The sequence below is a fragment of the Athalia rosae genome, chromosome 2 (assembly GCF_917208135.1).
Source record: "Athalia rosae chromosome 2, iyAthRosa1.1, whole genome shotgun sequence".
NCBI classification, from domain to species: domain Eukaryota; kingdom Metazoa; phylum Arthropoda; class Insecta; order Hymenoptera; family Athaliidae; genus Athalia; species Athalia rosae.
The window spans coordinates 7025089-7041807 of record NC_064027.1 but is presented as its reverse complement, the minus strand read 5'-3'; the positions used below and the strand labels follow the sequence as shown (position 1 = coordinate 7041807).

General features: G+C 39.5%; 2 protein-coding genes across 2 annotated transcripts; one reads left to right on the top strand and one right to left on the bottom strand.

Annotated features, from left to right (window-relative positions):
- LOC105684565 (radial spoke head protein 9 homolog) lies at positions 1-1809 on the top strand. The gene is made up of 4 exons (XM_012398021.3): positions 1-568; positions 888-1053; positions 1126-1414; positions 1488-1809. Exons 1-4 carry the CDS (start codon positions 342-344, stop codon positions 1646-1648), a joined length of 843 nt encoding a protein of 280 aa, XP_012253444.1. The 5' UTR covers positions 1-341; the 3' UTR covers positions 1649-1809.
- A 23-nt stretch (positions 1810-1832) lies between these two features.
- Positions 1833-4076, bottom strand: LOC105684566 (ubiquitin thioesterase otubain-like). The gene is made up of 5 exons (XM_012398022.3): positions 3917-4076; positions 3794-3846; positions 3411-3710; positions 3107-3307; positions 1833-3032 (listed from the first exon to the last, which is right to left on the bottom strand). The coding sequence occupies exons 1-5, from the start codon at positions 3957-3959 to the stop codon at positions 2835-2837; spliced, it is 795 nt and encodes a 264-aa protein (XP_012253445.1). The 5' UTR covers positions 3960-4076; the 3' UTR covers positions 1833-2834.
- Between the last annotated feature and the right edge of the window lie 12643 nt (positions 4077-16719).

The following is a 16719-nucleotide window of genomic DNA, read 5'->3' as shown; positions in this document are numbered from 1 at the left end:
GAGCGACAGCCACCGATGCGTGGTCATATGACGAAAATCTGCGATGCCTCACCTAAAGCCGATTCTCAAACCTGCGTTTGCCACGAAATGCTGACGACAGTGAAATATATCGAAATGCTATTGGATACGTAGCGGTTGCTCGTGTCTGCACGGGCAAAAACAGCTGTCGTGAAAATTTGCCCTCGCCTTCTTCGACCTCGCTACGATTAATCGCACCGCTGGGATCCCGGCGGGAGTTTGATTCAAACGCTAATATATTGACGACATAATTGTTTCCGAAGTTTTTAGTTGTAATTTGAAGACCAATTTATCCATTCGGCTCCCAATATTTATTCCAAAGAATGGATTGTATGAGATTATTAGAAACGTTGGATTATTTGGGGTATGGGGGTGTTTGCGTTGGGACGGAAAATTCACAGGTTCTACAAAATTCTTTATTAATTCTTCAGAAAGAGAATCATTTTCGCAAATGCTATTACTGGGGAAGAATAAACGGGGTGCAAAATGATTACTATATCGCTTATGGGTACGAAAACGATTGTTTAAATGGTCGAATATATTTTTATAGGTAAGTGAGATTGCGAAGAATTCTACATTCATAGTAACTCGTATCTTATCTAACTCGTTTCATGATTTTTCCAAATGAGTCTCTATATATACTGGACTGGATATATGGTTGTTAATTGTTACACTTTAATTATCAGTTATCCGTGATATTTTGAAGAAAGCTCGATTGACCCCTGTAATATTTTTCAGCGCTCAGTTTGATGTAAATGTGAATAAAAAATACTAATCGGAACTGATATTTTTCGGTTTTTATTAGTATTTTTTTGCTGACCTCAAATGCAGGTTGAGAAATTAATTTTTATATTCTAATAATGATTTAGCACAAATTGCCTCGACTGGATGCTAATGCCAAAGGTCACGAAATGTGGACGATTTCTAGCACCACTAGCTGTGACCAAACTAGAAGGAGATACTTCTGTAATTACTAATGTTTACAAGGCTAATCCACCTTATCCGCCAAATGAAGATCCCAAACGGCACTACAAGGTGTAAATAACACTTTCACTTTACCGGATATAAAATGAAATGAACGCGCATGAATAATTTTTCATGAATCAGGGACCAATACCAAGCGAACTAAAAGAGGAAGATCGTTTAGCATCAATCGTGGAAATGATCAACGAAGATGCTTTTATTGTTCCAAGAGGTGCTTGGTTCAAATGCCCTAATGGAGAAATTAGAGATAATCCAGGTTTTCAGGGGCTTAGCGTATTTGATGCTCGACATCTGAAATCATTTCTACATGGTAGACTTCCGCATGAAAAATGGAATACAAACCTTCTGACTAGATCAGATTATAATTATGCTATTGACTTTTTGGATACTATTGATAGAGATATTCCAGAAGGTACAAAAAGTTAATCTCGCATATCTCATGATTACACTAATTTCAGTTACGTTATTTGAAGTTGTATTCTTAGGATGCTGGAATTTACAACTTGTGCAAGGATGTTGTACAGTTATTTTGCATAGCCTCTTCTGGCCCGGAATGATCTTTTATCACACTCTAAATTCACCTCACTACGGATCACTTTATGTTGGAAATGGCAAAAAGAATTTGGATGTGCCATTCATGATTTGATTCACGACTGCACAAGCCTTCGCGTTACATATGATCTTTATTGTATGAACATTCTTCAGATTCTGGCTTCTTTCTACTAAGATTCGTAGTATAGTGCATAGTTTAAGGCAAATTACATGTATCTAGTTTACATCATGTGAACAAAATCTGCCTCGCTTTATTCTTGATAAATAAAATTGATGAATTAGATCAAATTATATGTATTTATTACAATAAATTTTAAAACAAAATAATGCAATAACAACTTACACTACTGATATTCGATTGAAAAATTCATTAGACTGGCCCTCAGCATACGCAGTATATGAGGATTCTGTGGAGTCATTTGTTTGTACTTTAAGTTAATTGTAAGATCAAGTAGGTGACGTACCAGATAAAGAATTAAACTTTCAATTAGCCTTGTGGTAATTTTTCCTATGCATTCTAAATTATTCTTTCTAAATCGAATTAAACGTTATTCTCGCTCCTCAAGCAAGCTTTGTATTGTGTAGAAACAAGTGATTTCAATGTGGAGTATTAATTACATGAAGCTTTATTCTATCAACCTCATTTAATTTTTTTCGATACATTTTCCGAATATTTTATTTCTAAAATAATTGTTTACGTAAATAAAAGATAGCCGTAATAAATTACACAAGGCCGAAAAGTAGTAGCGAAGGTAGATGATGACATTAGTATATTTAAAAATTAGAACCCCTGATATTATCTGGTATTCTAAACGGACATATTGAATTAACTTTAAAAATTTAAGTAAAAGATTTTGTTCTGTTCTTGCTACCTGAGAATTGAAGGCATTCTCCTTGTACCACTTGTAAAAAAGAGTATAATCATCATTCGTTTATTCTCACGATTCAATAGTTCTATTAAATTTTGCACTACCTTCCCTAATACTTTTGCATCTTTGAATTAACTAAATCAGTGTATTCTAGTGCTAAAAACCCGTATATGAAGATCGAAGTGTTTCGAATCTTGTTTGAAGCATTTAGATGGGTAATATTTTAACTATGACATGAGCAACACAGCTTGAACGACAGAACTAGCGGGAAAGATTTGTAATGCTGGAAGTTATTGATTGGGTTAACTCAAGATGCTAAATTAAGATTACGTATGGGAGTTGTGAACGGATTGTTTCAAGTTTAATGTATAAGACGTAGGAAAAAGGATAGGAGAATAGGGCAGGGTTTCATCAGGGATACAGGATATCGTAATGGCCAGGTCGGTAGAGAAGGTGAACAGCAGGTGGGGTTCCTTCTGGAAAATCATGAGCCGTTGCCTCGGTCCCAGCACCACGGTCCATGTAACGTACTTGTACACCAGTCCCCAAGGCTGCACTCATTGCTATTATGTGGATGTGGTCTGACTCCTTGTACATTGGTTCTACTTCCTGTCGTCCAAAAAAAGTATAGATTGGAGGAAAATCCATGAATGGGAATTGAACACAAAGTAATAACAACGGACCTGGTGGCAGAACTCGGCAACTGTACGATCCCCCTCAATAAAATGCTGATAGAAATCAGCCTCACGTTGCAACTGTCCAGAAGCAATTAGTCTGAGATACACAACAACATAATCCGAGTAACCTTGTTCATTGAACAGTTTATGCAACTCTGAACGACTAGCTTCAGTACCACCTCCAACTTTTTCGATCACTTCCATAAACTAAAAAAATTAAAATAAATATCATAAAATTAAAATCCCTGTGATAGTTAAAAATTCGAATGTAGGCATAGTTTAATGATATTTTCAGTTCATTGGTACTTACTGTATCATGGAAATCTTCAACGGTAAATTGAGGGAATCCTAAAGCGACAAGATTGTCTTTGCTCTTGAGAGCGAGCTCTTTAAATTTTTCATATTCATCTTTAATATCGATCAGTCTTTCAAGATAAGCGTAACTGAAAGCACGGAAAAAGCAATTTCCATCTGGTCTAGTTCTCCGAATATATGAGTATTTTTGTCCTAAGCTTTTTGCTTTGGAAAGATAAACTTCATCCTTAACGTATTCCCGCTCCAAGCTTTGCAGCGGCTCTTTTTCACCAACTAAAGCTATTGACTCAGATATCTGCAAGACAGAGGATAAATTTTAGGAAATAGATAAAATTGTTGAGCGAAATCTTAACAAAATTGGCCGTCAAGTTTTTTAACCTCTTTTTCAATTCGCCTCTGTTGCTGAAGGATCAACTCGTCTTGATTGACTTCTGTAATGAAATAAACAAGTTAGATGATTCATCCGAGTTATGAAATTGAATTTTATCGTTCTTCAAAGACCTGAGTTTTGTGTCGGCTTCTGTTGCGGTGGCTTGTCTTCCATATTTCAGTAAATTTTCATTAAATTTCAAAGTGCCACTGTCAAATTGCTAACCAAAAACAAAAGCCAGATTCCTGCGGCCATTGGAAATCAGATGTTTTTAATGTGGGGAGCTCTTGCACTATGTGATCTCTGTTGTACCGGTTGATGTCAAGTAGGTCTCTGAGCCACCACTACTGGTAATTTCACTCGCAATCAGAGATTTACATGCATTTGTTCAAAAATGTGTGGGAAAAACAATCTAATTTTGAAAGTATGAAGCGAAATAAAACAGCGGTCCGTCTTTGAGCAGCGACTAACAGATGAGTGTGTCATCATAAATCAAGCATTTTACGTTCAATATATCTATGATTTTACGTTTAGTTATAGTATACATACGACATTTGATACTTTGCATTTGTAACTTCGGATCTAGAAAAGTCACAAGCTCGCACTGGGTTCAAAAATCGCATGTGCTGTCAAATATCATCAATGTCATCGTGTTGAAATGGTGATTTTGAGGTATATTAATGCTCAAACGCTCGTAGAAAATGCTTTTTTTTACGATTTCGATCACTTCCTATGGTATATATTATACTACTGAAACGTAGCGTAAGTGTTCAGAGTGAATTTCAAATACATAACTATATCTATTATACCATTTTCCAGCGAAATGTATCATATTGGACATGGTATATACCTATATCGCCCTAGGGTGCGAAAGTAACACGAACTCCAACCAACGTGTTGACGGGAGTTTATCAGGGTGGAAACGCAGATCGTTAAAACTTGGAATTAATCAAACGTTCATGATTGAGAGTGTCTTCTACTCTGAAATTTGTAACGCAATTACGAATTGTTCTACAGTAAATTTCCTTAGACGGCATAAGCACTAAAGGGATGAAAAGTGTGACCATTGATTCCTGATCGTTATATGTCATTATAATAATGGAATACGAAAAGAAGCTGTCCCAAGTCGTTGACTGAAGAGTCAACGCTCAAGTCGTAGGTGTATTTAATTCGATATAAAATGTCTGATGAAAATTCTTTATAGAATGTCAGTAAAGTTCATGTAAGTTTTGACGAAGCAATTCTTGCTCACATGATGTCTCCTATGTTCGATGTATGGTACTCGTTTTAAGATTGATGTAATACCTTTCAATATACGAGGTTAGTGCATACATATAGAGTTTCCGAGATCAATTTACTGATGATCGTTGAAAGTGTCACGGAGAGTTGAATGCGAGCCTATGAAACAATGTGCCTGCCGGGTGGAAAGACAAACGGCTATTGAAAAACAATAGCTGGTAAAACAGACAATGGATCTAGCGAAGTGAGTTGTGGCCGACTATCGCGAACCAGAGAAACGTAGGGATATAACGGAGCCTGTCGGCACAGTTAAGTGCATTCGTCTTTCTTCTGTATGGTGTTATAAAATCCACCTCGAAGAGCGTTTTCCTAGCGCTTTTGGAAGCATGTCGGTTCTCCGGAGCGGCTACAGATCACCGCTTTCGTTCTTCTCAACTCCACTGTGCAACCCCCCAAACTTCAACTTTATGGAAGATATACAGATTAGCCGGTTTCGGAGTTTCGATCTGCAGGTCGTCAGTTTCCCCTGCAAAGCTTCGGATCATCGTACTCTTGGTGCTGGTTCGCGAACCACTATTCCTTTATGAGTATAACTAACAAATTAGAAACGTATGAAAACGAATAGTTCGGTGAATTTGCTGGCTGCTGCTTTTGTGCGAGTTGCGACGGTATTCATGAATTGACCAATACATCTCAACTATACTACTGCAGAGCAATTTCTATTCAAAGTGGCAGAGAAACTCAGCGGCTACGAAACTGCCCGAAGATATTATGCCATTGCAGAATGTATAGTTATACTTGGAGTTATGTATTAGAAACGCCGTACATTATACGTGCTTCTAAATTGGCTATATACCTTTTATTTTTTGGCGTATGCGGGGCGAGACCAGGGTAAAGTAAAATCTCTAACGAGCTATGTGCTCTATTGGAAGAAGTCGTCAATGACAAGTGAAACGATTATTGTTCGAGGAAGCAACTTATATTCGCCATATATAATTCTGAAATCGTATACATATATAGATTAAACGGCTTCGAGGGTCAACTTGAGAGGTTCATTAATTATATCTAAGATACCTACAGAAGCAGCCAATAGGGTGGAAATCTGGAAACTCGTCGTTTAATACAAGCTCGCGAGGGGGTCAGGCTTTATGTAGCTTCGCGGTGGAGTCGAAACTTGCTATACGCGAATAAGGATGGTATAAGGAGATACAAGATACGAGATAGACCCGACGCGACGAAGGTTGAACTTGAGAGGTACAACATAGAAGGTACGCTGGCACCCAAAGGAGAGTGGATATACACGAAGCAAAGTTAACGGGCAATTAGTGATCCCTATATTCATAGGACCACTATCATGCTAATACCTACCTAATACCGAACTGCCACCACCGTCGTCTCCCGCTCGTGGTGCACGAGAAAGTTGGCTTTTCGCGAAACACTGGGCAACGATGTCATGATTATACTAACGCAGCTGCCACAGCTTTTACCAATAGATCAATTCACACAATTGGCATCTCACCTTACCATATCCATGTTATGTATTGACCTTCCGAATTGTAGGATATCTCCATTGAGTGCAAGGAGGTTTGAAACACAATACATGTATGTACGACGTATGTACATAGTCGTAGTGCAGGGATATGCTTTGGTTCTCAGATGTACCCTTTGATCTTCGTACAACGAATTGGATTAAATAATTCTGTTATCGAGATATTTCAGGTCTTGACCTCTCGGCCGCATATATATCGGGCTGTAGCCATATTTCATTTTTTACACCGCTGATGATTTATTCCATGATCATGCAGGTGGCTATATTCGCTTTAAAGAATATATGTATGAATGCATACAAAACGACACGACCGCGCGAGGGTGAAGCATTATTCTCGCGTTTTTTCCTCCTCTCTTTTTCTCTTTCTCCTTCGCGCAATCTTCTCTTTTACTCTCCGGTAACAGAGGTAGGTAAGTCCCGAAGGGTTGCGCGGCGTTCGGCCCTAACTCCAACTTCTCTCGAGCGACATAGCCTGCAGAGAGAGGTGGCTGCTTATGCCTTTGATGACACGGAGCGACAGCACGCATGTATTAATCTTGGTCATGCAGACTAAGTTTCTCTATCTGCGCGTAGGGTCTTTTCAAGGTGGATCATATACTTCGAGATATATACTAGTTCAACTTTACAGCATCCAGTCAGAAAGTTCTTTGAATAATGTCAAAGGCACGCATTACACTCCCGTTTCTCCTTTTCGCCTTTACAACTCCCCTAATTAACTTGTATTTTCGCCGAAATTGTTGTTGAGCTTTACATACGGATATACATATGAGTATAGTATTAATGGTATAAGTACATTGAAAATCTTCAAATGCCCGAAAGACGCATACGAGTGTGGCAAATGAAGTTGCAACTCCGGTTTCCGGCAACTGGACGCTGCAAAAGTATAGTGTACACAGATCTGTACGTAGGTATATCCATGAGGTATATAAATCGAGAGTTTCTGCGGTTCTACAAAATGGCGGATTTGGTATTGAAAGTTTTTGGCCAACCGTATACCGGGTACGCCTTAATGCTGGCACCTTGGTGCCCAGGGATGATGCGGTTAGACCACCAGGTAAAGTGGTCGTCATTATGATCTCGTTAGACGTCGATAGAAGCAGTTTCTCTCGTTTTCAGAGATTCAGTGAGCTCCCGTGTCATCCATTTCATGACCTATACCTATGACAAAGAGAATGTAATAATTCACGAACAAGCTTTGCAGCTCCTCCTCTACCGTGTATTCCTCAAAAGCTTCGGCAACGTTCAACCAGGATAACGCCTCGAGGCTCAACGAATTTATCGAAGACCGCGTGCCTGGCTGCACTTTTTCTTCTCGTAATTATGGTCCATCGGTTTATCATTCCGCTCATATAATGTATATATATAGCTTATATTTCAAACCTTCATTTATCACAGTATTACACAGCGACGCGTTTGTTTCTCCAATATAAAAGGAGCTTACGGGCATAGATAAAATTCATAATTAATATTTCAATATACATATATGACCTTTCGGTGCAATGCTCTGTAAGGTCGATTAATAATCCTTCATGAACTTCCGCGATCTGACTTCAATTATCAAGGATCGTATACGTTATTTGTACTACATCGTAGTTTTCGTAGCGCAAACGTCAATATTTGCAAACTTTATGAGATAGATCTTCCGTACATCGATTTTCTTTCGACTTTTTCTCTTTTTCTCTTTAATCTCCAGTTTCCTCGCTGTGTTATTTTATATGGGTACGCGTTTACTCGTTTTTCGCAGTATGCGTTGCTTAATCGGAAACAGACGAGGGAGCGACGGGGCGGGGAACGAGAAGAAAATTAATCACGCTGTTGATGCTTTCAGTTGTGCCTGGGACGTTTCGATTGACAAGGATGATACGAATTTACCCTGCGGTGAGGGATTCCAAAGATTTATCAAATATTCCGTTAGCCATTTATATTTTCTCCGGATCTGCACCGTACACTCTCGCTTCTTTTCGCTCGGAGCTGCTTCCACCCCAAAACCGACTACTCAAGTTCAACAATGCCAATGATTTTTTTGACATTCCTGATGATCACCGCTAACTGCAGATGCTTCATTTTTGATACTCTGGCCATCAGGTGTCATCTGCAATTACGAGAAAGTTTTATTATTAATGTGCCATTAATAATAAATGACGATATATCCTAAGAATATATGCTCTCGGAGTTTATTCACTTGTTTGGTAAACTCGCTCAAAGAAATTGATTTTGACAATTCGATATATGAGGTTATTGTTGTACACGAGGTTTGTTCGAGCGCCGTTCTATAGCGCGGGCATTTTGGGTTAATAGAGATAAATTTATACATTCATTGAAGCGGATATAGTCTTTGAATTCCGAATCCTTACGACTGAATATCTTACAGGGCTATTCCTCGGGGCCTTCGATCCCCGAGGCGTATACAGATGTAGATTACGCATCCACGTTCATGCGGTTTGCATATCAATTTTTTCTGTAAACCCATGTAAATCTTGTTTGATGTCTGAATCCGTATTTTCACCGTTATATACCCTCTCGCGGCTGAATCATGAGGATGCCACGCAATAACACGAAATAACGGTAAACATATGAAAAAATAAGTTAACAGAAGAAAATAAATAAATTGTAACGCACCTTAGTTTATGAATTAGACGTTAATAATCTCAGACAAACTGTATAACTGCATGGAAGGTTCAATATGTATATCTATGATGGAAGGCTTAAATGTGACAGCAATATGATTAAAAATAAATGGTCGACTTCTTTCAGGTGTGCTTTTTTGACTACGACCAAACCGAAGCCAGCCGTATATACGATTTGCATTGCCGACTTGTATAATTTTGCGATATTTGAAGATGTAATGGAAAGTTACGGTATTATGAATTAGAAAACTTGAGTTTTGAACTCCGAGGCGGTGCATTTGGAAAAATAGAGAAATCCTGATGTATAAATCATATATTGCACCTATAGATGTTATACGTAATGCGCAATAATTCAAGACTATGCCAACGTGCAGCAGTAACGAATATTAACCTATAGCCATCGTCCGTACCCCGCAGGATGTTATATAATACATATAGGCGCACCACTTCCATATTTTTCGTCTGAAACTTTCCCGCAACTCACACGCATACTTGTATATCTACATATAAATGTACATGGTGGTATTACACGAGTACATACAAGTAGCATTCGCAGCATATAAGTAGCGCGAAGCTCTTGACGGCTGCAGCTTGGGTAGTTTTGGATGAGAGCCAACAGAGATCGCAGATTTTCCGCTTCGGTTGTAATTTCAACTTTACTCGGTGAAATGTTCAAATGCAGTTACTTTCAAAGACCCTCCGAGCAATTATTTTGTAGATAGAGTCGTTAATGCAACGCCACTTGTAATTTCGTTTGAAACGGGTTATCAGAAATTTCCAACATCGTCGTCCGAAATGCTCTCCGTGTTTTCCATTTTTCTTTACTCTCTATGTCGCTACCTCTTAAAAACAGAAAAAACGAGAAAAGCCAGATTGGTCAAATTACAAATCGTTGAGATGCAATTGGCTAAATCCGGAATTCGCCTGTTTCATGCTCTGACGTCATTGTTCATATAACGGACTCAACATGCAATACATCTGATTCATGGGGTTAACACGTCTATATTCATTGTAAAATAGATTGTTTCCGCGATCATGTTACAGCGAAATTATAGCAATGAGAATCCTTCCAAATCCTTGTTCCCCACATCGCTATCCATTGTAACAAAGAGCGAGGAACGCTGTTCGTAATATTCTATTATAGTTGACGAGTGTCCTTTTACAACATGTACTCGTGCCATACATAGCTATGTACATGCTCGCATGGGAATACAAGGATATGTGCACATACACGTCCTTTATACCGGTGCGCATACATCCCCCACGAGTAGCGAGGGTTATTTTGATGGCACCCGAAGTGGTTGGATTCCTGCAAGCCTCGATGCTGTTCATCGAGTACCATTTCGTTTGTCAGAATTGATCGGAGCAGCGGCGGTTTGTGAGGCAATGGAGATTGGAGGCCCTTTACCGTTTACGTGTACCGACCAACCGACTTATCTAGCTGCCCTCCGTTTGTACGCAGCCTAATGGCATACAGGTGTACAGGTGTACAGGTGTACGTAGGTGGGTATACCCGTAAAGCGCAGAAAGGTACATAAAAGCGGTGGTGGTGAAGAGGGAAAAATTGAAGAGGACGTGGACAGTCCGAGAGATGAAAAAGCAGGTCATCCTGGTGGTCACGTGACGAGGTGTAACGTTATAAAGTTTAATCGTCCGTTGCACGTTTATACCCATATCCTTTTTCCAGTCCGCCTACGGCAACATAAGGGCCACTTCAATAAAATGATCCTGCGAGTGAACAAAAAAAAAAAAAAAAACATCTTTCCTCTATATATTTACACACGACATTTCTCTCGCTATATCCTCGCTGATAGTACGTACGTATAATTTACGCCTAAATTTTCATGCGATGTTATACGCTTCGCAAATGGCGTCAGGCGTTCGTTAGGTATACACGATCAGTCAACCAACCATACGCAGCAACCGAATCTTAACTATAGGCACACAAGACGCTTGATTGAATTTCACGTGGATCTCTTCAAAGCAGCGTGATTGCTAATGACTTTGCATCCTGTTCTGAAAAGTTGATGACCGGTCGAAACTCAAACCGTCAGATGAAACGAGACGAGCCTCGTGTTTATAAATTCGTAAAGCCGAATGAGCCAGATACCATACGCTAAACATAAAATTTGAATTGCAATAACAATAACGCAGACTGACAGAGAAAACTCTTGACATGTGTGCGAAATGACATGAGATTGAAAAGAAAATTACGGGACAATAATTTCAACAACGAATGAAACGAGGCGCACGAGTGTAATGCTAGTTCGGACATAAAACAAAATTCGTTGTAGAATATTCATGTACATACGTACGTATTATAGTAAGTTTTGTACAATTTCTGACTGAAAATATAATGCACTAGTGATTTGGCTTGCTGAATTAATAAGGGAAAGTTTTTTCCGTAATTAATTAACGTACGGAAATTATTTTTCATGCAGCAGTGCAGCGTATGCGTATGCACGTTGCACCCGCGATGCATAAAATTTTGATCTCAAATACATGTATTTTTACATTTGTTGAATAATGAAGAATTCATATTTTAGGTACAATAAAATTGGACTCCACCAACTCTGTAATTTCCGGTAATATGTGTAATACGTTGCAAAAAATTTGTTCCTTTTTTTTTACCGCGGTGAATGTTTATTCTGCAGCAGTTCTTCACGCGATGGGGGGTTACGATATCGGAGAATATTCATCGATTAATCGGCAGAACAATAACACCTTTTTTCCGTTCAGGGAATAATATCACCACCGCCCACTTATACGAGGGGTAAGAAAGAGAAAAAAAAAGCTCGAGGGAGGGATTTAACGCCGAGTCGATCCATACTCTCTGCCCGATGTAAGAGAGCAAATAAAAACAACGAGAATAAAGGCGTCGAAGATTTTGCCAATATTCCATTTCAGATGGGAAGAAATCGGAGAAACACCGAACAAAGTTTTGATAATTCGAAATAATGTCTCTACATAGATACAATTTAATGGAACTAAAAAAGTTAGATTTATAATGGCAAGTAATAATAATTTCGACCAAAGTAAAGCCAAAGTCGGACGCAATTTCCATTTTGATACGATTTTTATTTAACGGGATGTTTTGTTAGATACGTATAAGTTGGAAATTTTTTTCAGGTCAACTTTGCAGAATAAATTCACGTTACGAATGTAATTATATAGATAGTTTCATTTATATGCGAGTGTAAAAGTGTTGGAGAATTTTTTTTAATCCTAATGTATGTAGATATAGTTTATAGGTAGAAGCTGATATATCTGTAGATGGGGTTCACAATTTGGTACGTGCTCAGTTCATTTCGGTGTGACTGTATCCAGGAGGCAGGAAAACGGGAGGTTTATGCAATTTTTAGAAAATTTTACCGGTTCAATCTAACCTGACCTACCAACTTGCCACTGAACACGGGACCCTGGAGCCGGTATATCCGTATACTATAGATATGTACGTACGTAGATAGAAATATGAAATCCAAACGTAATTTGCAATGTAATTCCACGGCTCGCGGATACGTTTAAATAAATTATACATCCCTGAGCACACTTCATATTCTACGCAATACCAAGATATCAGCTCGACCCCCGCAAAGCCTACACCGTGCAGATTTCTATTAAATTTCTTTGTCTTTTTCACTTTTTCACATATTCTTCTTTTTCTCTCTTTGCCAATTCGATCTCCGCACCAGCTTTCCTCTGAGAAACCGTCTCGCCGATACAGCTGACGCATTCTCGTAAGACCCTGTTTATATCCAGGGGAAATTCTCAACCTGCACATGTGCTTTCAACCGTTTGAAAAAATCACTTAACTCGAGCGATCCCGGATCAGGAAATAAACAATCGTCGAACGTAAATTTCAAGCTCCGAGATGTCTGGACGGCACGACGAACACGTACTATAGTTTCGCAACGTTTTTATGTATCGTCGATCTGATTACACAGAGACCGTTAACGTCTCTAATCACTCATGGTGAGCCATCGACGAGAGAATACGGATCGTGAGAAGATAGCGCCGAAGGGAATAAACTGCGCCGGGATGGCCTTACCGTGACCTAAATTTTGCATTATTCGGCGAACTCGGCGAATGTCCCGTCGTTCGGTCTATACCTGCTATTGTGGATTTAATCTAGACTGTCAACATATAATCATTATACCCCTAAAGGGAATATGAGGGGCTGTTTATGGTGAGGCTAGGGTTTACCTATTCAGTAATTAGGGGCGGAAGGTACCTCGTGTAATCAAACCTCCAATGCCGTATAATACAGAGAGCTGGTGCATGCGAGCGTGATTGCCATAGAACACTCCCAGTTTGATCAATTACCGGTTCCTCGATCGAGGAATTTCTTGTGGGACAGGTGCTTCGCCATTGGTTATTAGGTACATTTCACCCTCGCGTTACGGTGTGTAAAGGTAACGATCGGAGCACTTTACGCACCGATGATTCGCGGTTATTAATTCCTCTCCCATACATCGTACGGGATAATAATATACGTATTATATATCTCGCTAAGCTCAGTTTGTTTGGCGAGAGTCCTCTTTTCTTTTTTGACTCGCTGTTTCAGCAGGTTCAATATTTGCCGGTTGTGTTCGACATATAAAGTGTTTAAACACGCCCCTGGGAGGTTTCGGAACCTTCCTACAATAAGTTTGACGATATGGAACGCCGAGAGACCCGCACGGAGAATTCCAATATTTGGTAAAACCTATGCGATCGAAGCGGATGTTTAAAGCCGGAATTTGAAACCACATCGATCTCGATCACTCCTAGACCAAATGGGGATGTTCTTGGGTTTTTATAAAAAATTCATGCACGGTGAGCTCGAAACGGCTGAAATCCATATATGACCGCCGATATCGCGGAACTTCGCGTTTCCGGATAATAAATCTTTCAGCTAATAGACCGGAAAAGTTGGTGGTTCAATTTCACGGAGCAATCCGACTACGAAACAATCAACAAGATTGCCGAGCCTTTGTCGAAAAGGACAAACGAAGGGAGTTAGGTTTGGAACGTGACGTATATGTATACACTTATACGGTATCTCCGGTGTACATGCAGCTTAGCAACGCGGAGTTAACCAGTTTAAATGAGGTTTCTATGTAAATTCTATGAAAATAGTCCCGCAGACGTTCACGTTGCTTTTGTAATAACATCAGGTATCCGCGATACTCGAAATCGAACCAGTTGAAACCCGATCGATGTAACCACATTGCTACCCTATTCCCCATCTGTGGTACATCGTTTGCTATTCATATCAAAGTGGCATTGCCTAGCTGCTGAATTTTCCGCGAGCGGTGGTTATATTTTATAGGATTTCTATTTACGTCGAATACATATAACGCGACTATTGACTTTGGCGATCAATTACTTATCAGCGGTACGAAGAAAACTGGCGAATACTCACGGTCGAGATTTATTATGACTTTGAATTTTTATACCTACTACATGGTGCTATACGTTTCAGTGACGCAATTTACACACTTCGTGAAGTCCAATCGGCCCACAAGGAAAATGCAACGGCATCGTTCGGTACACGAGAAACACGAGGATCATCTCGTTTTATCTCGTATATCGAGTTTTGGTTGGTCATCAACTTTTCAGAACAAGATATTTCGTTGGAGCGAAGAGGTTTCTCGATCCATCAAAGTTGGAAGAATAATTGGGTCGGTTGTCACACATAAAACGATTTTACAGAAACTTTCCAAGACAAGCTTGAAGAAACTCGTCTAGGAAGCTCGATGAGTCGAACTCAACGAAACTCAAACGAAGAAGAGTCTGGGAATTCGATTTCTGAATTCACCGCGAGACTCGAACGAACACTATTTCCATCCGTTTTCGCCGTCAAACTTTTTGTATATACTACATGTGAAATATCTTCAACGTATTTTAATCAATTTCCATCAATCCCGACGTTAAATTGACGTAATAAAATGGGAACGAGCTTTATAAAACCCACGACCGAATCGACAATTATGTCGAAGTTGTACGGCGAAAGTCGAATACCCTTTTCTTGTTAATAAATTATATAACGGTACACACGCAAACCCCATGTGGAAAAGTGAGTATTCGGTGGTAAAAGTCAAGGAAACGGCTCTACGATCGCCAATTTACCCGAGGGTTCGTTTCGGCTGTATAAATCCCTCAGCTACCATTCGGTTAGCACCCGGCAAATACTTCAAATAAACTGAAAATTATGTAGATTAACTGTCGAACGCAACCCACCGGGCGGTAGCAGCAGCTAGCGAGGCGAAGTGCATTAACGCCCGTTTAATGTAGCGTATATCATGGTTTACCATGGTTGGGTTAGGACTGCTTCGCTAAGGTCAGCTCGGTCCAGGTTTTGCCGCCTCCGTCCATTTATCGTCCCTCCTCTTCCCATCATCCCTTTATTTATTACACCATTCCACAATATAGGGAATACTGAATATGGTCACCATATCATTTGCCAAATGCATTTCCACCTCTTTTCCTAAATAGCGAATATTTTTCCTTCCTCGTCCTCGTTCCATTTTCCTCGCGAGCATATGCCTGGTTCGACGTGTCGATACGTCGTCGGATTAGACGTCCATTTGCCTGGAAGGCGGCGAATCGATATATCAGCCGGTTTTACTTGTGGTAAAATTCAACGATTCAACCCGGAAACTAATCCCTCAATTTTTATCGAGGAAAGATAAATATGCAGGGCGTTCTTTCGACTTTGTGATCGTTATCGAGCCTTTAACTCAAAGGTTTACGTCTCGTGTGGCGATATACGTTGCAATGATAACCGTTTCTTCATTTTCGAACGGATAAAATAATTGATCTATGATCGATTGGCTTTTTTTTTCTCGATGGGTTCGAAATGTTCGCGCGCGACTTTATAAAACTCAGATTTTTATTTTCGCATTATTATTATAAATTCCGGTAATGCTGACTGGGACGTTCGATAAATTATCGCATAAATGCGAGATCGCGCGGGATCCTGCAGAAAATTTATCTGGATTAGATAATATACCTATACACTGATGCGCAGGACTTAATTTACGTCGGTGTTGACGACGTTTGTGCGATAATTACAAAAACGTCGTAGTCCGCCGGAATCTTGACATCAGAGATTTACTTTGATCTCCAAAGATTGCACATCCATTTCGTTTCATTAATTCATATGTTTTCTTCCCTTTTGAATCTTTGATCTAAATTGGATCGAGGGAAATGTCACAAAGCGACATATATGGAAAAACGAAATCTGCACCCACATGTAACTCTCTCTAGATAAGAGAACGGAAAAAAAGTAAATAAAAAAATATCAGCTCGAACACGGGAGAATGGATTACCTGATAAAACGGGGTTGTCTCGTAGTTGCTTTCATTGTTGTTCGCCTTTTGTTCTTTTGTCCGTTCTTCCCTTTTTAAAATGCTTTTATTTGATTTGCTGAAGTTGTTCGGGCAATTCAACGTACGGTATATATTTTGCATAAATGTTATTTTGAATCGCACAATCGGACCGACGAACGAAATGAAAATTCATCATTATTTCATAC